Source organism: Falco peregrinus, chromosome 8 (assembly GCF_023634155.1).
Source record: "Falco peregrinus isolate bFalPer1 chromosome 8, bFalPer1.pri, whole genome shotgun sequence".
NCBI lineage: Eukaryota > Metazoa > Chordata > Aves > Falconiformes > Falconidae > Falco > Falco peregrinus.
In genome coordinates, this window is record NC_073728.1 from 914,870 (window position 1) to 932,876 (window position 18,007).

At 43.8% G+C, this 18,007-nt stretch overlaps 2 protein-coding genes across 7 annotated transcripts; one reads left to right on the forward strand and one right to left on the reverse strand.

Moving 5' to 3' along the window:
* Positions 1-697: 697 nt before the first annotated feature.
* NIF3L1 (NGG1 interacting factor 3 like 1) lies at positions 698-11,512 on the reverse strand. 4 transcript variants are annotated; one of them, XM_027777570.2, is made up of 6 exons: positions 10,891-11,512; positions 10,001-10,166; positions 9,427-9,553; positions 8,912-9,050; positions 7,489-7,572; positions 698-864 (listed from the first exon to the last, which is right to left on the reverse strand). In XM_027777570.2, the coding sequence occupies exons 1-6, from the start codon at positions 11,312-11,314 to the stop codon at positions 800-802; spliced, it is 1,005 nt and encodes a 334-aa protein (XP_027633371.2). In that variant the 5' UTR covers positions 11,315-11,512; the 3' UTR covers positions 698-799. The 4 variants fall into 4 exon arrangements, with proteins under 4 accessions (XP_027633371.2, XP_027633369.2, XP_005230991.2 ...); XM_027777568.2 differs by having other exon boundaries at positions 698-1,736; XM_005230934.4 differs by lacking the exon at positions 698-864 and adding an exon at positions 6,128-6,501.
* Positions 11,513-11,639: 127 nt separating this feature from the next.
* PPIL3 (peptidylprolyl isomerase like 3) lies at positions 11,640-17,945 on the forward strand. 3 transcript variants are annotated; one of them, XM_055811530.1, is made up of 8 exons: positions 11,644-11,703; positions 12,049-12,110; positions 12,448-12,495; positions 13,697-13,771; positions 14,559-14,652; positions 15,317-15,384; positions 15,845-15,963; positions 17,535-17,945. In XM_055811530.1, the coding sequence occupies exons 3-8, from the start codon at positions 12,493-12,495 to the stop codon at positions 17,659-17,661; spliced, it is 486 nt and encodes a 161-aa protein (XP_055667505.1). In that variant the 5' UTR covers positions 11,644-11,703; positions 12,049-12,110; positions 12,448-12,492; the 3' UTR covers positions 17,662-17,945. The 3 variants fall into 3 exon arrangements, with proteins under 3 accessions (XP_055667506.1, XP_055667505.1, XP_005230990.1); XM_055811531.1 differs by lacking the exon at positions 12,049-12,110 and having other exon boundaries at positions 11,640-11,703; XM_005230933.4 differs by lacking the exon at positions 11,644-11,703 and having other exon boundaries at positions 11,936-12,110.
* Positions 17,946-18,007: the final 62 nt, after the last annotated feature.

Here is an 18,007-nt window from a genome sequence, read left to right on the forward strand (position 1 = left end):
TTAGCTTGTCTGGTCTTCCACAACCTTTTTATGCTATAGGAAGATAAGAGATCCTTGTGGCACTTTCATTACTATGTCAAATACCTGTACAGATCCTCATGTGGTTTGCAGAAGATTTTACTAACATGTTAATAAAGTAACTTATTAGTTTGAAAAGTATTTTATATTGTTTCTTATAAGGTATAAAAATTAAAAATAGTTTGCCTGTATTTTAATACCAGTATATAGCTTTTGAAGAGAAACAAAACATCACATGGAATAATAGTTACCTGGTCTCACTCGCTGAGAGAAGCAACAGAGGTTTACAGCCTGACCTTTGTTTGTTTTGAAAAGACAGGGTATCTGCTTAGCCCGTTGACAAGGTGACCTTTCAAATATAGGACCTAACTAGCTTTGTGGGAGAGCCTGATGGGGGAAACTGGTACATGCCAGCAGTACTCTCCAGATTCCTCCCACAGAACTTTTTCCAACTAACATTCTCTTCTGGTGGCATCTGCATTTTACAGGCTGCAATTCTGAAACTTTGCAAAATGCATCAGATCCTGCCTATTGCCACTTAGGCTACCACCACAATCACTAAAACAGATCAAGGCATTGTGTCTTTCTTGAGTTCTCCAAGTTAGGTGTAGAGTTCAAGAACTCTGCTGTGGTGACGCAAGTCGAGGCGGACTGAAAAGAAACACTATGTCTGCGTGGCTGGGTTTGGACAAAATGGCCTTTATTGTTTATACAAACTATTTATATATCTTAGACAGTGCAGGTGTCAGACCCTGAGAGGTTTTTGTGTCCTTCTTGCTTGCTATTTGCTGTTGCTGTAGGTGCCCGTATGCTGCGGTTCGGTTCTAAGTTCCGATTCTTCACACCCTGTTTACATACCTGACAATTTGTGGCTGTCTTAAAGGTACACAGCTAAGTCTTTGAAGTCAACTAATTTGTCTGCAGACCCTAACAATTTCCCCTTTTTGTTTTTGAACAGCTAGTACCAGGTTTGCCATGTTCTGCAGGGCCCTTGCAAACATGACAGCAACCAAGGTAATAGCAAACAAACAATACTGCCAATTGAGTGAATGGATGCCAAAAAGGCTGACATTTCCTCAGATTTTGTTAACATGTTGCTGCAGTGGGGCGCCTAAAATCCACGCAGCACATACCATCCAAATCCTCACAGCCGTGTCCTTGAACCAACAACAAAAAGCCAATAGTTGCTCTGTTTTGTATGTAATGGTGGCAAATTTGACTCACATTCTTAACTGCCTACCAAACAAGGTGATTTGACTTTGTAATGCTTTCCCTGCTGTTAGTTCGAATAAGAGAAGAAGCGCTGCAATACGTTCCCATCAGTTCCATAAATCAACTCCATCATTACCGCGTGTTGATTTATGCAGGTGTCATGGTCCCATCATAGCCTCCTACTACATTAGCATCTACAGAAAGACAATTATCGACATTCAAATTGCAAACGATATCAACTTCTTTTGGATTAACATTATACAGAGGTAATCAGTTATCCCAAATATCAAGGCTTTTAGTAAGATTCTTCATTCCCCACATACATTCACTTTCTTGCAACAATTTCTGCAAGTCAGTTTCAAGGAAGGGCACACCAAACAAGGACTGGTTCAGTAAGGAGGCCACACATCAGTTGTTGGGTTGACTGGCGGCAGCAGCGCTCCCACGATCCGGCACGCTAAGCTCAGGCCGCACACAGCGAGCAGGCATCCATCGTGGACCTTCATCTGTAGAAACACAAGCATCACCTCTCCCCCAAGTTAATAATTCATGCGGTCCCGACCAATGCCCGGTAGGAGGGTCTTTTATGCGTACTAAGACACCTTCATGCTTTTGCTGCTTGTCACCAATTGACACAAAATGTTGGACAATGGGAGGCACCGTATGGTCAGCAGAGATTTTCAGAAAGTTCAAAACATAACATGTTTTCTCTAATCGTGCCTCTGGGGTCATTCCCTTCATTCCCCCCCCCCCCCCCCCCTTTTTTTTTTTTTTAAGTTAGTGCCACTTTATTAATAGACTCACACCAATTTATACCCCCAGCTAAAAATACACACGCTAAGCAGACTTTGTTATTTAAAAGGTGATCAGTTAAAACTACTCGTTCACACACTCCCATCTCCCCTAAGGTTGGTCCCGGTGTGGTGCCTACCCGCTGCTCCCCCCTTGTGCAGGCATCCTGTTTTTTCTCATCTTTCTGTCCAACTCTCTTACCTCTCTGCGAATACAGTTTGTTTGTCTCCCTTGGCCTTGCGTATGTCCTTCACAACACCTGCAGCTTGTTACAGCTTCGGCCTGCTATTACAGCAGTTACTTGGTCTGCATTGCTCATAATATGTCCGTTGTCTTCCAGCCATTCCACAAATCCCCCTTTTTGTTTTTGAGCGATCCAGACCCCTTTTATTATTCTGTTCATAATTCTTATAAAGCAATTCCACACACAGATCAATATCATTAAAAAGATTACAGTGGCAATTAATACCGTTGTCCTGTGCAGAAACAAATCTTTTAACCATCCAGTAATTCCTAAACTCTGTAGCCAGTCTGTTAACCCGTTCTCAATCTTTATGGCCTGTACATTTTTTCTTAACTCAGCGAGCTGCTCATGAATAGAGTTAGAGTGATCAGTCAAATTCATGCAACACTTCCCTTGGTGCTGTTCACTCTAGGCTACTCTCTACTGTTCATGCCATTTCCTTATCTTCTAGAGGCGAGATCACATTCCTCCTTTGTTTCTGTCTCATCCTAGTTTCTTCTCATACTCCCTTAAAGTTATTTAACTCTTTGCTGCAGCATCTCAGCTGCACATCATGCAAAGCAAGGCCAAAACTGCACATCATCAATGTCAAACCAACCCACTGTCTCTGTTCCGTTGTTCTGTACAATTCTACAATTCCTTTTTTTTTTTTTTTTTTGGGGGGGGGGTGGTTTGTTCTGTTTTGGGTTTGTTTTGGTTTTTTTGTTTGTTTGTTTTAACAGCAAAATACATTTCAACCGCTGTAATACAGTAGATTATAGACGGCTTTTCCGCGTGACAGAACACAGTCACCCTGTACTGCGAAACAGTTTTTTGCAAGTCCTGTACTACTTTCCAAGCAAGCGGTGTGTGAAGGTGAGGATTACCAGCAGCCGCACCTCCCAATACAACAGGATATGTGTGCGGTGCATCGGTGGAAGGCTAGGAGGATCAAGGAGCGCTCCGCCCATCTGCTCTACTAAATCCCAGTTCCCGTCTCTTAAAGCCCCACCTCTCAGCCTGCCAAAATCGGCGAGGGTCGCGCGTCATTACTGTACCACTGGAAACTGGAATTTTACCACCTCCAGCTTCTTCACTGCCTGGGACTGATAACGGTGGCGTAGCTGGACCCGAATCCGGGTTTTCGGCATTTCCACCCGGAGCCGAGGGGGCGGGCGCGGGGCGGGAGCGGCCGCGGGAGGCAGGAGTGTGGGCTGGCACAAACGTTGGGGGGGTCAGGGGGGCTGGGCTCGGTCCGCCGAGGTTTCTGCCTGCCGTCCTCGGAACTGGAATCGGTATCGAGTGTAAGTCGATACAGTCGGAGAGATTTAGGGGATTCGGGGCATTGGGGAGTGGCGCCTGCTAAGGGACACGGACTCTCCCCCTCCCCCACCCCCTCATCCTCCTGTCTGTATTCTGGAGGGGGATACAGGGGAGGTTTGAACGATGTACCCTCATTCGCATTTTGCTGACTTTTTAAGCTCCCACTCGCGTCTTGTGGACTCTGCAAGTCTCCACTCGCATTTTGCTGATTTTGCAAGCCCCCATTTGCGTCTTGCGGATTTTTGAAGCTCCCTACAACATGTCTAAGCAGTCCCCATGTAGGCAAAAGCCCTGACGCCTTTTTGCCCCCTTTCTCCAGAGCTTCTGACAGTGTTGATCCTAAATTGTCCCAGGTCGACACACCAAGAGCAGTCGCGGGGGACATTTCCACTCCATGTGTTTTGGCCCACAATAACATATTTTTTAACCGAAGCCCATCTAAAGTAATTCCACGCTTCTCTAGTACTAATTTCCACATAGATAGCACCATGGTATCTTCTTTAGATAACTTACTCCCCGTGCTGTCCCTGGTGGCTCACCTTACCGGTGTCAGTTCTCCCGGGATCTGGCAGCCGCTCGCTGCGCTCCTCCGCTTCACCAGGCTCCGCCTCCCCAGCAACCCGCCGGTCACGGTCTCGGGATCGCTCCTGACACCCCTTACCGGGGTCACAGCGGCACCGTCTCACAATCTCTTTTTGATACCCCTTACTGGGATCATACAGGCACGTGGGGGTCACCAAATGTGGTGACGCAAGTCGAGGCGGACTGAAAGGAAACACTACGTCTGCGTGGCTGGGTTCGGACAAAATGGCCTTTATTGATTATACAAACTATTTATATATCTTAGACAGTGCAGGTGTCAGACCCTGAGAGGTTTTTGTTTGCTGTTGCTGTAGGTGCCCGTATGCTGCGGTTCGGTTCTAAGTTCTGATTCTTCACACCCTGTTTACATACCTGACAATTTGTGGCTGTCTTAACGGCACACGGCTAAGTCTTTGAAGTCAACTAATTTGTCTGCAGACCCCAACACTCTGCCACTTGAAAAAGATGTGTTCTGGAAAAAATTTTAAAAGTATTCTAGCTAAGCAGCAGCCATATCCTATTTTGCAGTCCTTTGACTTTCCCCAGTTCTTGTGAAACTCAAGATGTTGGTTTAAATTACATTCTGAGTACGTGTGGAAGACACCGCCTAATGTGTTTATAACCAGTGATACCATGGTGCGTTTTCAGTGCAACTAGATCTGGTTTTCTAGATGTGAAATTTACTTTAATGAAGTGCTCTAATCATCCTGAGTTCAGAGTCAGCCACTAACAGCAGACTACCAGATGCCCAGACAGGCCAAGAGGAGGGCTGCAGGGGAGACCACACATCTGCTAAGAGAAGGTTAAGTTTGAATAATTTTTTGGCTGCTGCTGATTCTGTGATACAAGCTAAAGAGAACGACTGTGAATTGATTCCAGGGGGCGGTGTGTGTGTGTGTGAAAAGGATTTTATCCCAATTTCATTTACCCCATCTATGCATTCATTTTCTGTGTCTTGAATTCTGTGTATGTACTAAAGCAGTAGCAGGGTAATGTCTTCTGTAGCAACACAGAACTGTTTGATTTGGAGGGGTCGCTTCTACAATCCTTTACTGGGGAAAGAAGAAATTTCCTTCTACTTCCTGTTCCTCAGCTTACTGAGAGGTCTTCATGGTACCGCTAAGAACGGTGGCCATTATAGGCTGTGATAGCCTCAGTAGCTTCTGGTAATACCGCAGTCTTCTCTTTCCACTTAAATGTAAGTGGAACAAGACATTGGCAATTATGTGGTGGAGACATTGCTTGTTGAGCCAGTTTTATTAACTGAAAAGGATGGTGCCAAGTTCTCTACCAATTTGCCATGGAGATATTTTAATTTTGTTCAAATACTCTGGTGTGCACATAATCCAGACGTGGTATGTTGGGTTTTTTTATTAAAAAAACAACCCACAAGAAAATAAACCCCGGGCATTACCAGTGATGAAAATGCTACTTGTTCAGTTTCAGTAATCCTGTAATTGAGTCATAGTTATATAAACTGTTTTAAAAAGGAAAGTAATAAAAGCACATTAAATTCATTTACAGCTTTGTTTTGAGTTTTAACCTTCCAAAGCTTTTATTTAATTGAGAGTCCCTCTATTAACAAGCCATAAAGCTGCATTAATGGTAGATTGTGCAGTTGAGTACTAGAACCAAGTACCTGAATTGTGGTCTCTATTTGCATACCAGTGGTGTCTTTAATAAAACTGTTCAGGCAAATGGATGCTCCACACCCTTTCATAAACTGTTATCAGGAGGTTTATTAGCTAAAATATCAGTGACTTGTACTGACGTGATTCAACATAACTGCAGTAGGTGGAACTGCTGTGTAAGCTTAAATCTGGAGATAAATCGAGATTTTATATTTTACCCAAACCAATCCTTGAGTATCACGGTTACTGAATTTATCTAACAAAAATTCTTGTTAGAAGAGAAGTCATCTAACAAGACGCAGTAACTTATTTAAGCGCAGCCCAGTAATTGAGTACATCGGCCCTCTGTAGCCCAAAACAAGCATTTATTTATCTGGCAGATGACAAAACATATCCCAGACTTTGAGGGAACATACAATACAATCATTCTGTACTGATCCAGTTCAGAGCATCTCTATTAAGCTTGCAGTTGGATAGGTCTGTGCAAGATACCATGAAATTCTTGACAGAATTCTCTCCCCACTGTTTTTGTTTCCTATGCTACCTGGAGGGGATCTCTATCCTTCTCAGACACGATTATGTTGATTTTGTTCTGTAGGTGGACAGCTAGCATGTCACGCAACTCTGACAAGAAGCCTCGCTCAGTGTTGCTGTGCTCACACAGAATAACACTTATCCCATTGGCAACTGCATCCAGAACATCATGGTGGGACATCTCTCCTGCCATTTTGAGAAAGAAACGCCATGTAGATCGCCAACAGTACAGTTTAGGTAACCAGTTTTTTTTGTAACATATGCAGAACCTTAGCTACAAGCTGGGAAGACGTAACAGGATTATCTCCCATAAGGGAGAATGCAACACCATCTGCTTGGTATAAGAATATGTAATGCTTCTGCTCCAGTTCCCCTTGAAGGACATCCAGCTGACGTCCCATGTGTAACTTGAGACAAAACCTCAGAAATTCCTTGCCCTCAAATAGTGGTAGATTCTACCACTTTGGGCAGGAAATAAAGAGTATGCAGTGGTTTGGAAGCAGACCGTGGGTGTCGTGCATTGCTGTGACGGAGGATAGCAGTTGGGAAGCCTTGCGAAGAAGCTGTCTGAGGGTCAGCTCTGCAGGGCTGTATGCAAGGGGGAGATGGGGCATGCCTTACCAAAGAACTTGCCTGAATTAAGTATTACAGAATGCAAGGCAGCCTTCACATTGTTGGCAAGCTGTAAGGAGTAGCTGTCCCATTGTCAGGAAAGAGGATAATGAACCAAGTGTCTCCTTGGTCAGATACACCATGGCATTCCTTTGGAAGATTCTGTAGACTACATTATATTCCATTTTCCATGAAGGAATTCTGTAGGGAACTGAACTCTTATCTTGCCAAAAGAGAAACACACTGAAGGTTGCGATAGCCTGCCATCAACACCGATTTTGTGCTGGAATAATGCACGTATAGCCATGCTTTCATTCAAATAACCTTCACTATGCCATGCAGCCATCGATCCACGTTCTCTCTACTGTAATGTTACTCTTTTATCATTCCAATAACTAACTGCTTGTTTCTCGATGATGGCAGGTAATTCTTTCTGGCCAAATCTTTCAACAGCCAGTCAACTTTTTTTTTTTTTTTTCTCCTTTCTCCCCCCCTCCTGCTTTTTTTTCCCCCTAGTGACTATTTTTATAAAGGTAACAAAACAGCGACATAGTATTTTACCTGTGAGATAGAGGTCAGCTTCTGTTCCCTTCAGGATGCTGCTCCCAGAACCAGCACACAGAGCAGCTTTCCTCACTGGTGATTCTGCAGGATGCAAGGTGCCACAGTTAAACTCCCTTCCCTGTGCTCAGCCCTCGTGTCAGTATTGCTGTTAAATTGTTTTGCAGTAACTACTACCTTGATTTTAGGCTCAGTGTAAATTTGCTGGAGGAAAAGACACATCTGTCAGTTTGAAAGAGTCATAGGCCTATAACAAAAATAGACGTGTAGATTTTTTTTCTTCAAGGGGTAGAAGGTTTGCAGAAAACGACAGCACAGAGGCTGGCTGCTAGGTAGTCACTCCTGGTGAGGTGTTAACTTAGGTTTCTGAACCCTTTAATAGGCTGCTACTCTTTCCAGGACCCTCATGTTCCAGTTTTCCAACTAATGATGCCACTTAAGGCAGTGTTTTGCCTCTGAGATACACTAGTTCCTAACTTTTAGCTCTCAAGTGGCCAATCCTGGTGCAAGCTGAGAGCTGGTCCATGCCATTAAAAATCTGCCCATTTGCTATTATTGCTGATTCTAAGCTATTACACATGTGATGGTGACAGGAAATTTAATTCTTCATATATATTACTTCACTAGTGAGGGGACACACAACAGAGTTTCAAATATCTGTTAAGGTTTTACAGTATATTGCCATGTAATTACTGCTGATAATTTAAGTGGAGTCACACCACTACAATCCTGCACCACAATGAGAGGCTTCAAAATAGTTTGGGGGTTTTTTTAGTGCAACTGATAGTGTCAGAGGCTTCTAAAAAGACTTCTGTCTCATAAGCTCTGAAGAGTTCTCAACATTTGCTCTCAAAAATACTAATAGTTGTGCTTCCTGGACATTAGGATAGGTAACAGGCATAAGAGGATGCTTGTTCCACATTTTACTAGTGACCCACTGTTTGTACTAGGATAGTTCACCTTCCTTGCCACTATTTCTCTTGCATCAAAACATGTCTAGTTGTATGTTCATAAGGATACCATGAAGTGTCTTACTGTTTTAAGATGCTTTGAAATTTAACATTCAGTTGCAAAAGGGAGTGTACAGTGAAATGGTACGCATTTGTGTCTGATATCTGGTGGGGGAATCTTAGTCGTTACACAAATTATGAAAAAGTACGTCTCATATTCAACTTACGCTCTCCCTGCTCCGCAGTGATAACCAGCATAATATAGAACTTCCAGTTAAAAATAAAGATGAGATTCTTTTTGCGTGATTTTATCATGTAAATTCTAAAATGCTGTTTCTTAACAGTGCTTCACACTACCTGGAAGTAAACACATCCAAGGCAGCAGTATTTCACACACTCATGTACCCACTCACGCCCCTTGGCTTCCTGGAATACTAGTTCTAATGGACAGTCTCACTTGAAGGCCTGTTTACCTAGTGTCTTGCTCGCTCCCACGGCTAAGCGGATGTGGGGTAATTTTAGGTGGCTTTTGATACGCTCAATTATGTCTGACAAGGAGACTGGCTCGCTCAGTGTGCACAGACGTCCCATACCATTATGGGGAAGAAGAGGCTGAAAAAAAAAATTTAAAATTACTGTGAGAAAGCTGACCCCAGAAGTTTGCATTGTTTTTCATACTGTACAAAGATGAGTATGCTGGGCATTCAGGAATGGCTCTGAACTTTACAAAAAAAATACATCTCGAATATAACATACTAAGTATACTAGCTATTGGAATTGATTCAAAAGTTAGTACAGGCCACACAGCTATTTGCTGCATTGTTCTGGAAAAGGTGCGTGGCTTCAAATCCCCACAGGCCAGTATTTCAGAGCACTGATGGGGTAGCATAGAAAACCTGTGATGCTACTGACTACTGGATTCCAGCATTTGGGGCACTTGGGTCACACAAGCAATACATTCACTGGATGTAATATATGATTATATTACCTTTTGTAATAGGAGAATCTCGGTCTTGCGATAAAGAAGGCTGTTCTGGGACAATAATGCCACCACCTCCAACAGTGCTTTCTGAGAGCAATTCAAACTGACTCGTGTTTGCTCCTCACCATCAACCCTGAGGAAAGATATGCTTGGTGCTTCCTAAGAAACTAGATAAAATTTCAGCATTGTATTAATATAAACAAAGTTATTCCATCCCAGTGGCTATTCTACCACAGAGAAAGAAAAAAGAAAGCATTGTAATAGCCTAGTCTAGTCTAGGTTCTTGGAGGAAAGGAACCTAGGGGAATTTAACTCCACTGTCCTCATCAAATTTCCTGTTAATACTCTTCCTTACTACCCCTAATCTACGTGATGCTGTACTGAGTTCCTGTTACCATTTAGTATGACAAAGACTGATCAGAAAGGGATGATTATTCCCTGCATTTCTAGATCTGTTGCTGAAAAGAAACAACAGCAACACACAGAGAAATAAAGTGACTGCAACAGTAAAATACCATTCCAGCGACTTAGCGTGTCAAATGACAGAAAGAATCCAACATTAAGAGAGTGAAGCAGATACCTGGCAGGGAGAGTGGTGAGACAGAAGATCTCTTGGATGTCTTTGATTTTGGCCAGCACCATGTCCAGATGCTCAGTGTTGTCTGTGCAGAATTCTACCCGGTGACTGCCCTCAGCTGGATAGCTTGGCGCCATTGATGGAAGCAGTGGGACGGAAGTACAGGCACCTGAGAAAAGAGTACAAGACTGCAGTTTTATAAAGCTTGGTAAGTGTCCTAATACTGATTTAGCACATATCCTAAAGAGATGCAACAAAAAGATGCAAATGCTGCACTTGAATCCATTTTCCCTTATCAGGACTGAGGACTTGCTGCTCTGTTGTCTCCATTAGGCACAGTCTAAAATAGACTAAAATAGCAAAGAAGCTGATGGATACATAACATTTGTCATTCTTAACGCCATCCGTTTTATCCTAAGAATTGTATGAAACCAAAATAGCGTCTGGTTTGTAAATCAGGCTGGAAAAGACATCGCTGTTTTCATTTATGAGCCACAATACAGGGTAAGAACCTAAAAGCTTTTCAGATACCTTAAGTCCTTTGCAAACAATGAGATCTTGCCCTTTAGAAATTAAAGGTGGTGACTTAGGTGCCTAAAGTTTGCATCCAAGATGCCCAATAAATATGCTGCACCGGTTCTGACTACAGCCAATTGTACAGTCATGCATCTGGAACTGTCCTCTAGTGTTTGTGTCCGGTATGCCTCGCCAAGATAAATTCCCTAAAGACGTGTTTGTGGGGTACTTAGAAGTACGGAGGGGGGCAGAGAAAAAGCCCTGAAATCGTTAAGTGTAAAAGCTGGAAGAAAGGGAAATGAGGGAAGGTCCCCACATAAAATAGCACATACTTAAGAATAATTTTAACCTTTTTTGTTTGTTTAACAGAATCTCACCGAGTCCCTTCGTTAGCCAGTTATTGACTCCGTGAGGTACGGCATCGTACGCTGTGTGTGGAGAGTAAATCCCGATCCTGTGCTCCAGAGCTCGCACCACCAGCCGTTCCTTCCAGGTCTTCCACGTCACTCGCTTGAGCGGCGCGAATATAGGAGGGTGGTAGGAAAGAACGAGGTCTGCCTTCTTCTGCACTGCCTCCTCCATCACCGCTTCGGTGAGATCGTTAGTGAGGAAAAGGGTGCTCACCGCGTGGGGAGGGCTCGGTTCCACCAGCAGCCCCACGTTGTCCCAGCTTTCGGCCAGCGAGAGGGACGCGAAGTCGTTCAGGGCTGTAACGAGCTCCCCGAGGTCCATGAGGGAGCGCGAGGGCAGGCGGCCCCAGGCGCGGACGCAGCAGAGAGGCCGGCGGGCGCCCCGCAGCATGCGGCACTCCGCCGGGGGCCGGCAGCAGGCGGGAACGAGCCCGGGCGTTCACCGGCCGAAGCGCCGCCCGCCCAGGGCGGGGAGCGCGGCCCGGCCTCCCCCGGGGCGCTGCCGGCGCGACACCGCCCGCCACGCCGCGGCCTCCCGCTCGGGCCGTACGCGGCTTCAGCCTCGCCCGCCGGATCCCGCCGGAGAAGCGCGCGCCCCCGCGGGGCCGGGCCGCGCTCGCCCCGCGCCGGGGGCTGAAGGCGGAGCCGCGCGCGGCCGCGCCGCTTCCGCCGCGCGAGCGGTGCTGGGGTGGCCGCCCCGCCTCTTCCTGCCGGCGCGGGAGCGCTGCCTCGCGGTGGCGGGGCTAAGCCGGTGGCGGGGCTAGGCCGCTGCCTCGGCAGGTCTGTACGCGGGCGGGGCGCACGCTCGACAGCCGTGGGGTTGGGGGTGGAAGTCGCGGCGGAGCGGCGGGTCCCGGGCTGCCGGGAGCGGGCGGGCGGCAGCGAGCGCAGGCGGCCCCTGGGGCGCTCGAGCGGGCGGGGCCGGGCCGGCGCTGGCGGCTTCCCCGGCTTCAGTGAGGGGCCTGGCCCAGCCCGGGCGCGAATGAGGGCGGCGGTGCTAGCGAGGGGGCTAGCGTGTACCGCTGTGCAATCCCACACAGCCGCGATTCTGTTTTCCTCAGCGTGAATGCTTTGCTTGAGAACGTTGCTAAGATAAAAAAAGTTTAATTCTGCGCATGGATGCAGGTGCCTGGCTGTTGCAGGCAGGCAGCTGTCAGAAGGTGGTTCCGGATCTCGCTTCTGTGGAGGTATGGGCGTGTGGGTTTTTTGCCTGTTAATTTCCGTCATTTATAAAACCATAATATTTGGAAAAGTTGTAACTGCTTAGTATAACCGTTCGTCTTGGGAAGATGGTGGTTTTTGTCACCACTCCCTTTCTGTAAGCTCTTTTGCTCTTCCAAGTTACTTACGTGCTGCATAGTTGGATAAGGTGAGTGAAACGTTTATCTGCAGTCACTTGGGTGGCACTGTAAAACTGTGTGGTGCAAAAGCATGTAACCGCACAAATATTTTAGAAACAGATTTTGAAAAGATTTGGAAATTGGTGGAAAAAACCCCAACAAATTTCATATGTTTTCTTTGCAGGAAATTGCTGTGTACAAATCTACCTCAGCTTTTTGATAAGCAGTCATGGTGAGAACAGTAACCCTTTTTATATATTTTCATCCCTTCTGAAATGGAAAGAATTCACTGAAATGGAAAGTGAATAGCTGCTTTGCATCTCAAACGGTTACACGTTTTACTCTGCTGTGAAGACTTTGTAACGAAATGTTTAGGTTTTCATTTCAAACTTCTAACAAGATACCTTGAAAAGGAAAATAGGTCATTTACATCAGTCAAAAATACAATTACACTTTCAGTTCTGAGATCCTAAATTTTAATCCTGCCTTGACAAATATTTCGTAATCTAGTTTGGATTCTTTTACCACAGAAGCATTATTCAAGTTGCAAGCAGATAGCTCTGCTTGAGTGTATGTAACCTATGCTTGCAAGCTTCTGAAAGTTTAGCAGATCGGGAAACAGGGATAAGACCGTGTGTCTTAAACCGTGCATACACCTTTTATAGCATCCTCATGGACACCGCAGCCAACTATCTTCTCTTCTTCAGTTGTATACTTACGGAACAGTATGCCAGTATCAATGCGATGCTGATTTTGATTAGTTTTCTGATACACTCATCCCCAGTATAGCCTCACAGTAACTGTTTTTGTGCAACGTAGCACTTTTCGTGGGAGCACTGTGACATATTTGGCCTACAGAGAGAGATTTGCTTAGGTGGCTGGGTAACTACAGTTTTAAATTTTATGGAGGTTATTTATACGTTCTTAAGAGAAGTGTGTGATTTTGTAGATTTGCTTGTTTGTGAAGGCAGATTATGTATGGTGCCATTCAGAACTGGCCTTGCCACTCAAAAGGCAGCAGGCAAGTAACACGCATCAGTTGTTCCTCTGGTTGTAAACCAGTGAGGTATGCGCACCACGCCGTCGTCTAAAACAGATACAGCCTTGGTTCTTCAACTTTGCAGTTAAGTGGCTGAGTAGGTCCAGTTTGAAAATGAATAATGTCTCTCTGGAGTGTAACAGTGTGAAACAGAGCTGCTGCATTACCATAGCAAACTTTGTATGTCCTGAAACTAAATGAAACCAAGAGCTTTCTGGTGATTTCACAGGATATGTGGAAGGGTTGTGACAGTAGCCTTGCCTATGGCCATGTATTGAAACAGTGGTTATATATGGTGGGAACTTCCTTATGTTCGTGGTGGGACTGGGAAATAAAACTGATTCTGTTAGCATATCATTGCTGATTTGTTTATTATTTTCTGCCTTCTGCTCAGGCTGTCACACTGCATACGGATGTAGGAGATATTAAAATTGAACTGTTCTGTGAGCGTACACCAAAGACTTGTGAAGTAAGTCAAGTGACAGGAGCAGTATTGCCTCACGTTGAAACAAAGGAGTAGAAATAGTGAAGACTACAGAGGGGGTGAAGTGGCTTTTGCAATTCCTCTTTTCACATAATGGAATGCTAATGTTAAGCTGGTACAGTGCCTGTTCTGCTTGGGGAGCTTGTGCGCTGTCACACTGCCTAGAGCTCTGCAGCCTGTTTCTCACCAGATAGGGTTAGGGGCCACTTCTCTCCAAGTTCCAGCATCTCCCAAAGTGTCCTTTGCTCCTAAGGAGAAATGTGGCACATGGCCTGGGATTCCTAGATTTCCCTGGGTTTGCTCACACGCACACAGATTTGATTTTAATTTAAAAGAGTAAGAATCACTCCCAGTTTGTCAGAGGCCCCAGTTTTTCCTTTCTGCAGTAAACTTAAGCTTAAATTGAAATAATTTACTTTTTAACTAAGAAAGCTGAGTCATGAAGTTATTGATTAAAAATTTGCATTTACAAAATAAAAATGTTGACTGGACGTGATACTTCTGAGCATGTCTCAGGCTTCTTGTTTGTTCCTCATGTCAGACAATTTTGTGCTGTAAGCTTTATTTAAAATCCTTTGTCTCTGTGATGGTGTCAAAGGAGCATATTAACTATAATTTATGACTATTTTGTGGCAATACTCTGTGGAGTTCACATGCTCACAGTGCAATGTAGAGGCAAAAGGGTTAGTCTTCGTCTTGCCGATGCTGTCGTTTTAGTAAAAGGGTACTGTTTCTGAATTGTTTGTTAATATGGTTTGCTTCATTTCCTTAGAATTTCCTGGCTCTTTGTGCTAGTAACTACTACAATGGATGCGTATTTCACCGGAATATAAAAGGCTTCATGGTTCAGACAGGGGATCCATTAGGTAAATTCTTCTCTCCAGGACTCTCTGTAGAAAAATGTCCATAAAAATAGTATATAAATATAATAGAAATAGAAAGAAATTATAAGTTTGAATATTAAACCCAAACGTAAATAAAGTAAAAATAAAATAAAGAAATTGTTGATAGAGTTTTTTGTGATGAGATTAGTTTTCTGTGGTGAGCTTGCAGAAGAGCAGCTGTTACCCTAGTTCATGCAGCAGTAAAGCATTCTGCAAATTTTAGTTTTTCCAGCTGTTTCCACTAAGTAAAATGGTTCTGCTGACTTAGCAGCTGTTGAACAGGTAGCAGTTTCTACTGTGGTTTCTCTGGTTTCTGCCTGGAAAGGCTACACTCCCTCTGAAGCATTTGGGGAAAATGTCCCAGACAGTGGCAGCTGTTTGGGAGAGAATCTTATTCAGCTGTGTGTCTGTTTGTACTTGTATTGAATTTAATTTGAGGATATGTCATGTTTTGTTACACTACCTAATAGGTGTACCTTATAGAGAGTTATGTCTCTGCTCGGTATCAAGACATGAGAACCCAATCCCTGCCTCAAACAAATTACAGGCTGTCTGGGGTCTTTGTTGTAAAATGTTGCCACACTACATAATCTCTGGATTTTTTCAGTCCAAAAATCAGTAAGCTGTTGTGGTACTTCTTTGTCAGGCACTGGGAAAGGAGGTAACAGCATCTGGGGCAAGAAGTTTGAAGATGAATTCAGTGAATACCTAAAGGTATTTCTGTGCTCTCAGTATGCAGTTATGTTTTCATATGAATTTTCTTTACAGGTTGGAGAAAACCAGCATTGTGCTGTACTGTATCGAATATCTCTTTTGTAATTGTGAGCAAAGTATAATGCTGCAGTAAAGGGACAGAAAGATTATTATTCAAATAGGAGCAGGCATTTCTGTACTTGGCAAGTTAGGTTTGAGGCTTTTCATCACTGAGAACTGAAGTAGAAAGAATTTTTAACAAAGTATTTTTCATGCACTGAAGAAGGCAAAGAAGTAATTTTTCACTGTAAGAGCAATTCTGTGGAGCTAGTTATGGACTGTGATGGAAGGTATTAGCAACCAAGATCTGTTCTTAATAATGGTATTGAGGCAGAGTACTAAGTCACAGAGCACTTTGTACAGTTTAAAGTCCTGCTTTCACAGATGTGTATTCAGGTTGAGGTTTTTCCCCCTCTTTCAGCACAGTGTCCGTGGGGTAGTTTCAATGGCAAACAATGGTCCGAATACCAATGGATCGCAGTTCTTCATCACTTATGGCAAGCAACCGCACCTAGACATGAAGTACACTGTGTTTGGAAAGTAAGTGATCCAGCTGCGTGCCTCCTTTTAGTGTTGGTGTATGAGGGATCTGAATATTTCAGGGCTCATGCAATGCAAATTTAGAAGCTTCTGGTTCTAAAACGCTTTAAAATATTGGATGTGTATATGTAAATGTATGCTCTTGCACTGTCACCAGAATTAGGTGCTCCAAAATGCTGCTCCTTTTTTCTTAGTGGGGAATTCAGTGGAAACGGGCAAAAGTCACACCTCAGGAATGGAGCTGTTTTCTGTCTTTTTTTATCCCCCCGCCCAGTTATTCCAGCTTGCCTTTTCATCCATGCCCAAACAGATGCAGCCCGATTTTAAGCAAACTCCAGAATAGCTGGATACACAGTTGTAGGATTTACCGAAAAGTAAGAATCTGATTTGGGACTGGATATGGAGATGGGTGCGGTGCTGACATGGTCATGCTTCTGTTTGGGTGGACCTTCCTGCTGGTCAGATAAAACTCATGGGACTGACAGTTTATAAAATCAGATGAAGTTGTTTAATACACGTATTTTAAAACACTCTTATGTTACTGCTGATAATAAATATATCATCCTTAAAGCAAATGTTTTAAATTTTGAGTCTTTCGGATGCTGCTTTTTCTATCTCAGAATCATGGTAATTTCTTTCACTTTGTTGTTAAGAATTCTCTAGTGTACAAGTGAATCTGCTGAGAAAAAGTCGCCTTTAAGTTAAATATTCAAAGGAAACTATCGAAATGTGAAAATACTATTTTCTAGCAATTGTATTGTTTATAGGCATCTAAGTATAGATGTGCCTTTCATTTCTGAGTTAGTTTACAAATATGATAGAAAGGAGGCTCTTAGGACATGTTTATTAGAAAAGAGTAGAGGCTCTGACAGTTGCACTTTGCCAGTTTTTCTGTGGCAGTTTAAGATACTCCTGCTTCAGTTGCAGAATCAGCAGAATGGCATGTGCAGCCCCTTCTGGCCCACGACCCGGCATCCTAGATTCAAAGAGTTGATGAATGTGACTTGAGTTGAACAGTGAACAGCAGATGTTTTCTGCCAAGTCCGTTACTGGGGAATAAACTGCCAAGTTTTACCAGAGCTAGTTATTTAAACAAAAAGTGAGAGGTTCATTAGAACAATCTCTCTTGCCACTTCTTCCACCTGAATAGGAAATCCGAAAGCCTAAACATGTTTGTGCCATTAGATTTACACAGTTACTACTTATTCTGTCCAGTCTTGCCTTTGAGTCAGAAGGTTAGAAATTACAATCTCACCTATCCTATGGCTGGTCAGCCCTGCCTGCCAGGAAGTGCAGCCAGGGTCTTTATACAGCTATGGCTGGTATAAAATACGGTATTGTCAGGTCAGTGGGAATTATTTGTACTTTCTATCAGAATCTGGAATGGATGCTTAATATTTCCTTTGAAAACATGTTATATACCGTATATATTGTTTTGGCTGTCTTACTTGTATCATTTGCTTGCAAAGTCTTCGTTCTATGATACTTAACGGTAAAGAGCTTTGAGCTATCTCAGTTGTGAAATTTACGTCGTTATTAGGAGATTCCTAGCACTTCTGCTTTTCTTCCAGAGTTATTGATGGCTTGGAGACCCTGGATGAGCTGGAGAAGCTGCCTGTGAATGAGAAAACCTACCGACCTCTTAATGATGTTCACATTAAAGATATTACAATTCATGCCAACCCTTTTGCTCTGTAGCCACAGAGTGCCTCAGCACATTCTTTAGAGACTGGTCAGACCAACTGCTGGGGTGTGGGGTTTAAAGTGTCGTTAAGAAGGATTGCTTGAGCCGGATCATATCTTCGCTCACTGAATGCAGGATTTTCAGGTGTTGGCATTGTTTGGGAGCTGTCACAGAGGAGTCTTGTGCTTTACAAGCCAGTTTTTCCAGAGCATCTTCCAGGATTTGGGTTTTTTAACATTGTTTTTTATACTTGTAAAATAAGAAGAGAGTCAGAAATACATATGTTTTGGCAAATCTTTTTCTGCCTTATCTGTCTTAGTGATACTGTGTTGAAACAATGTCCTTTGCTACAATTTCATA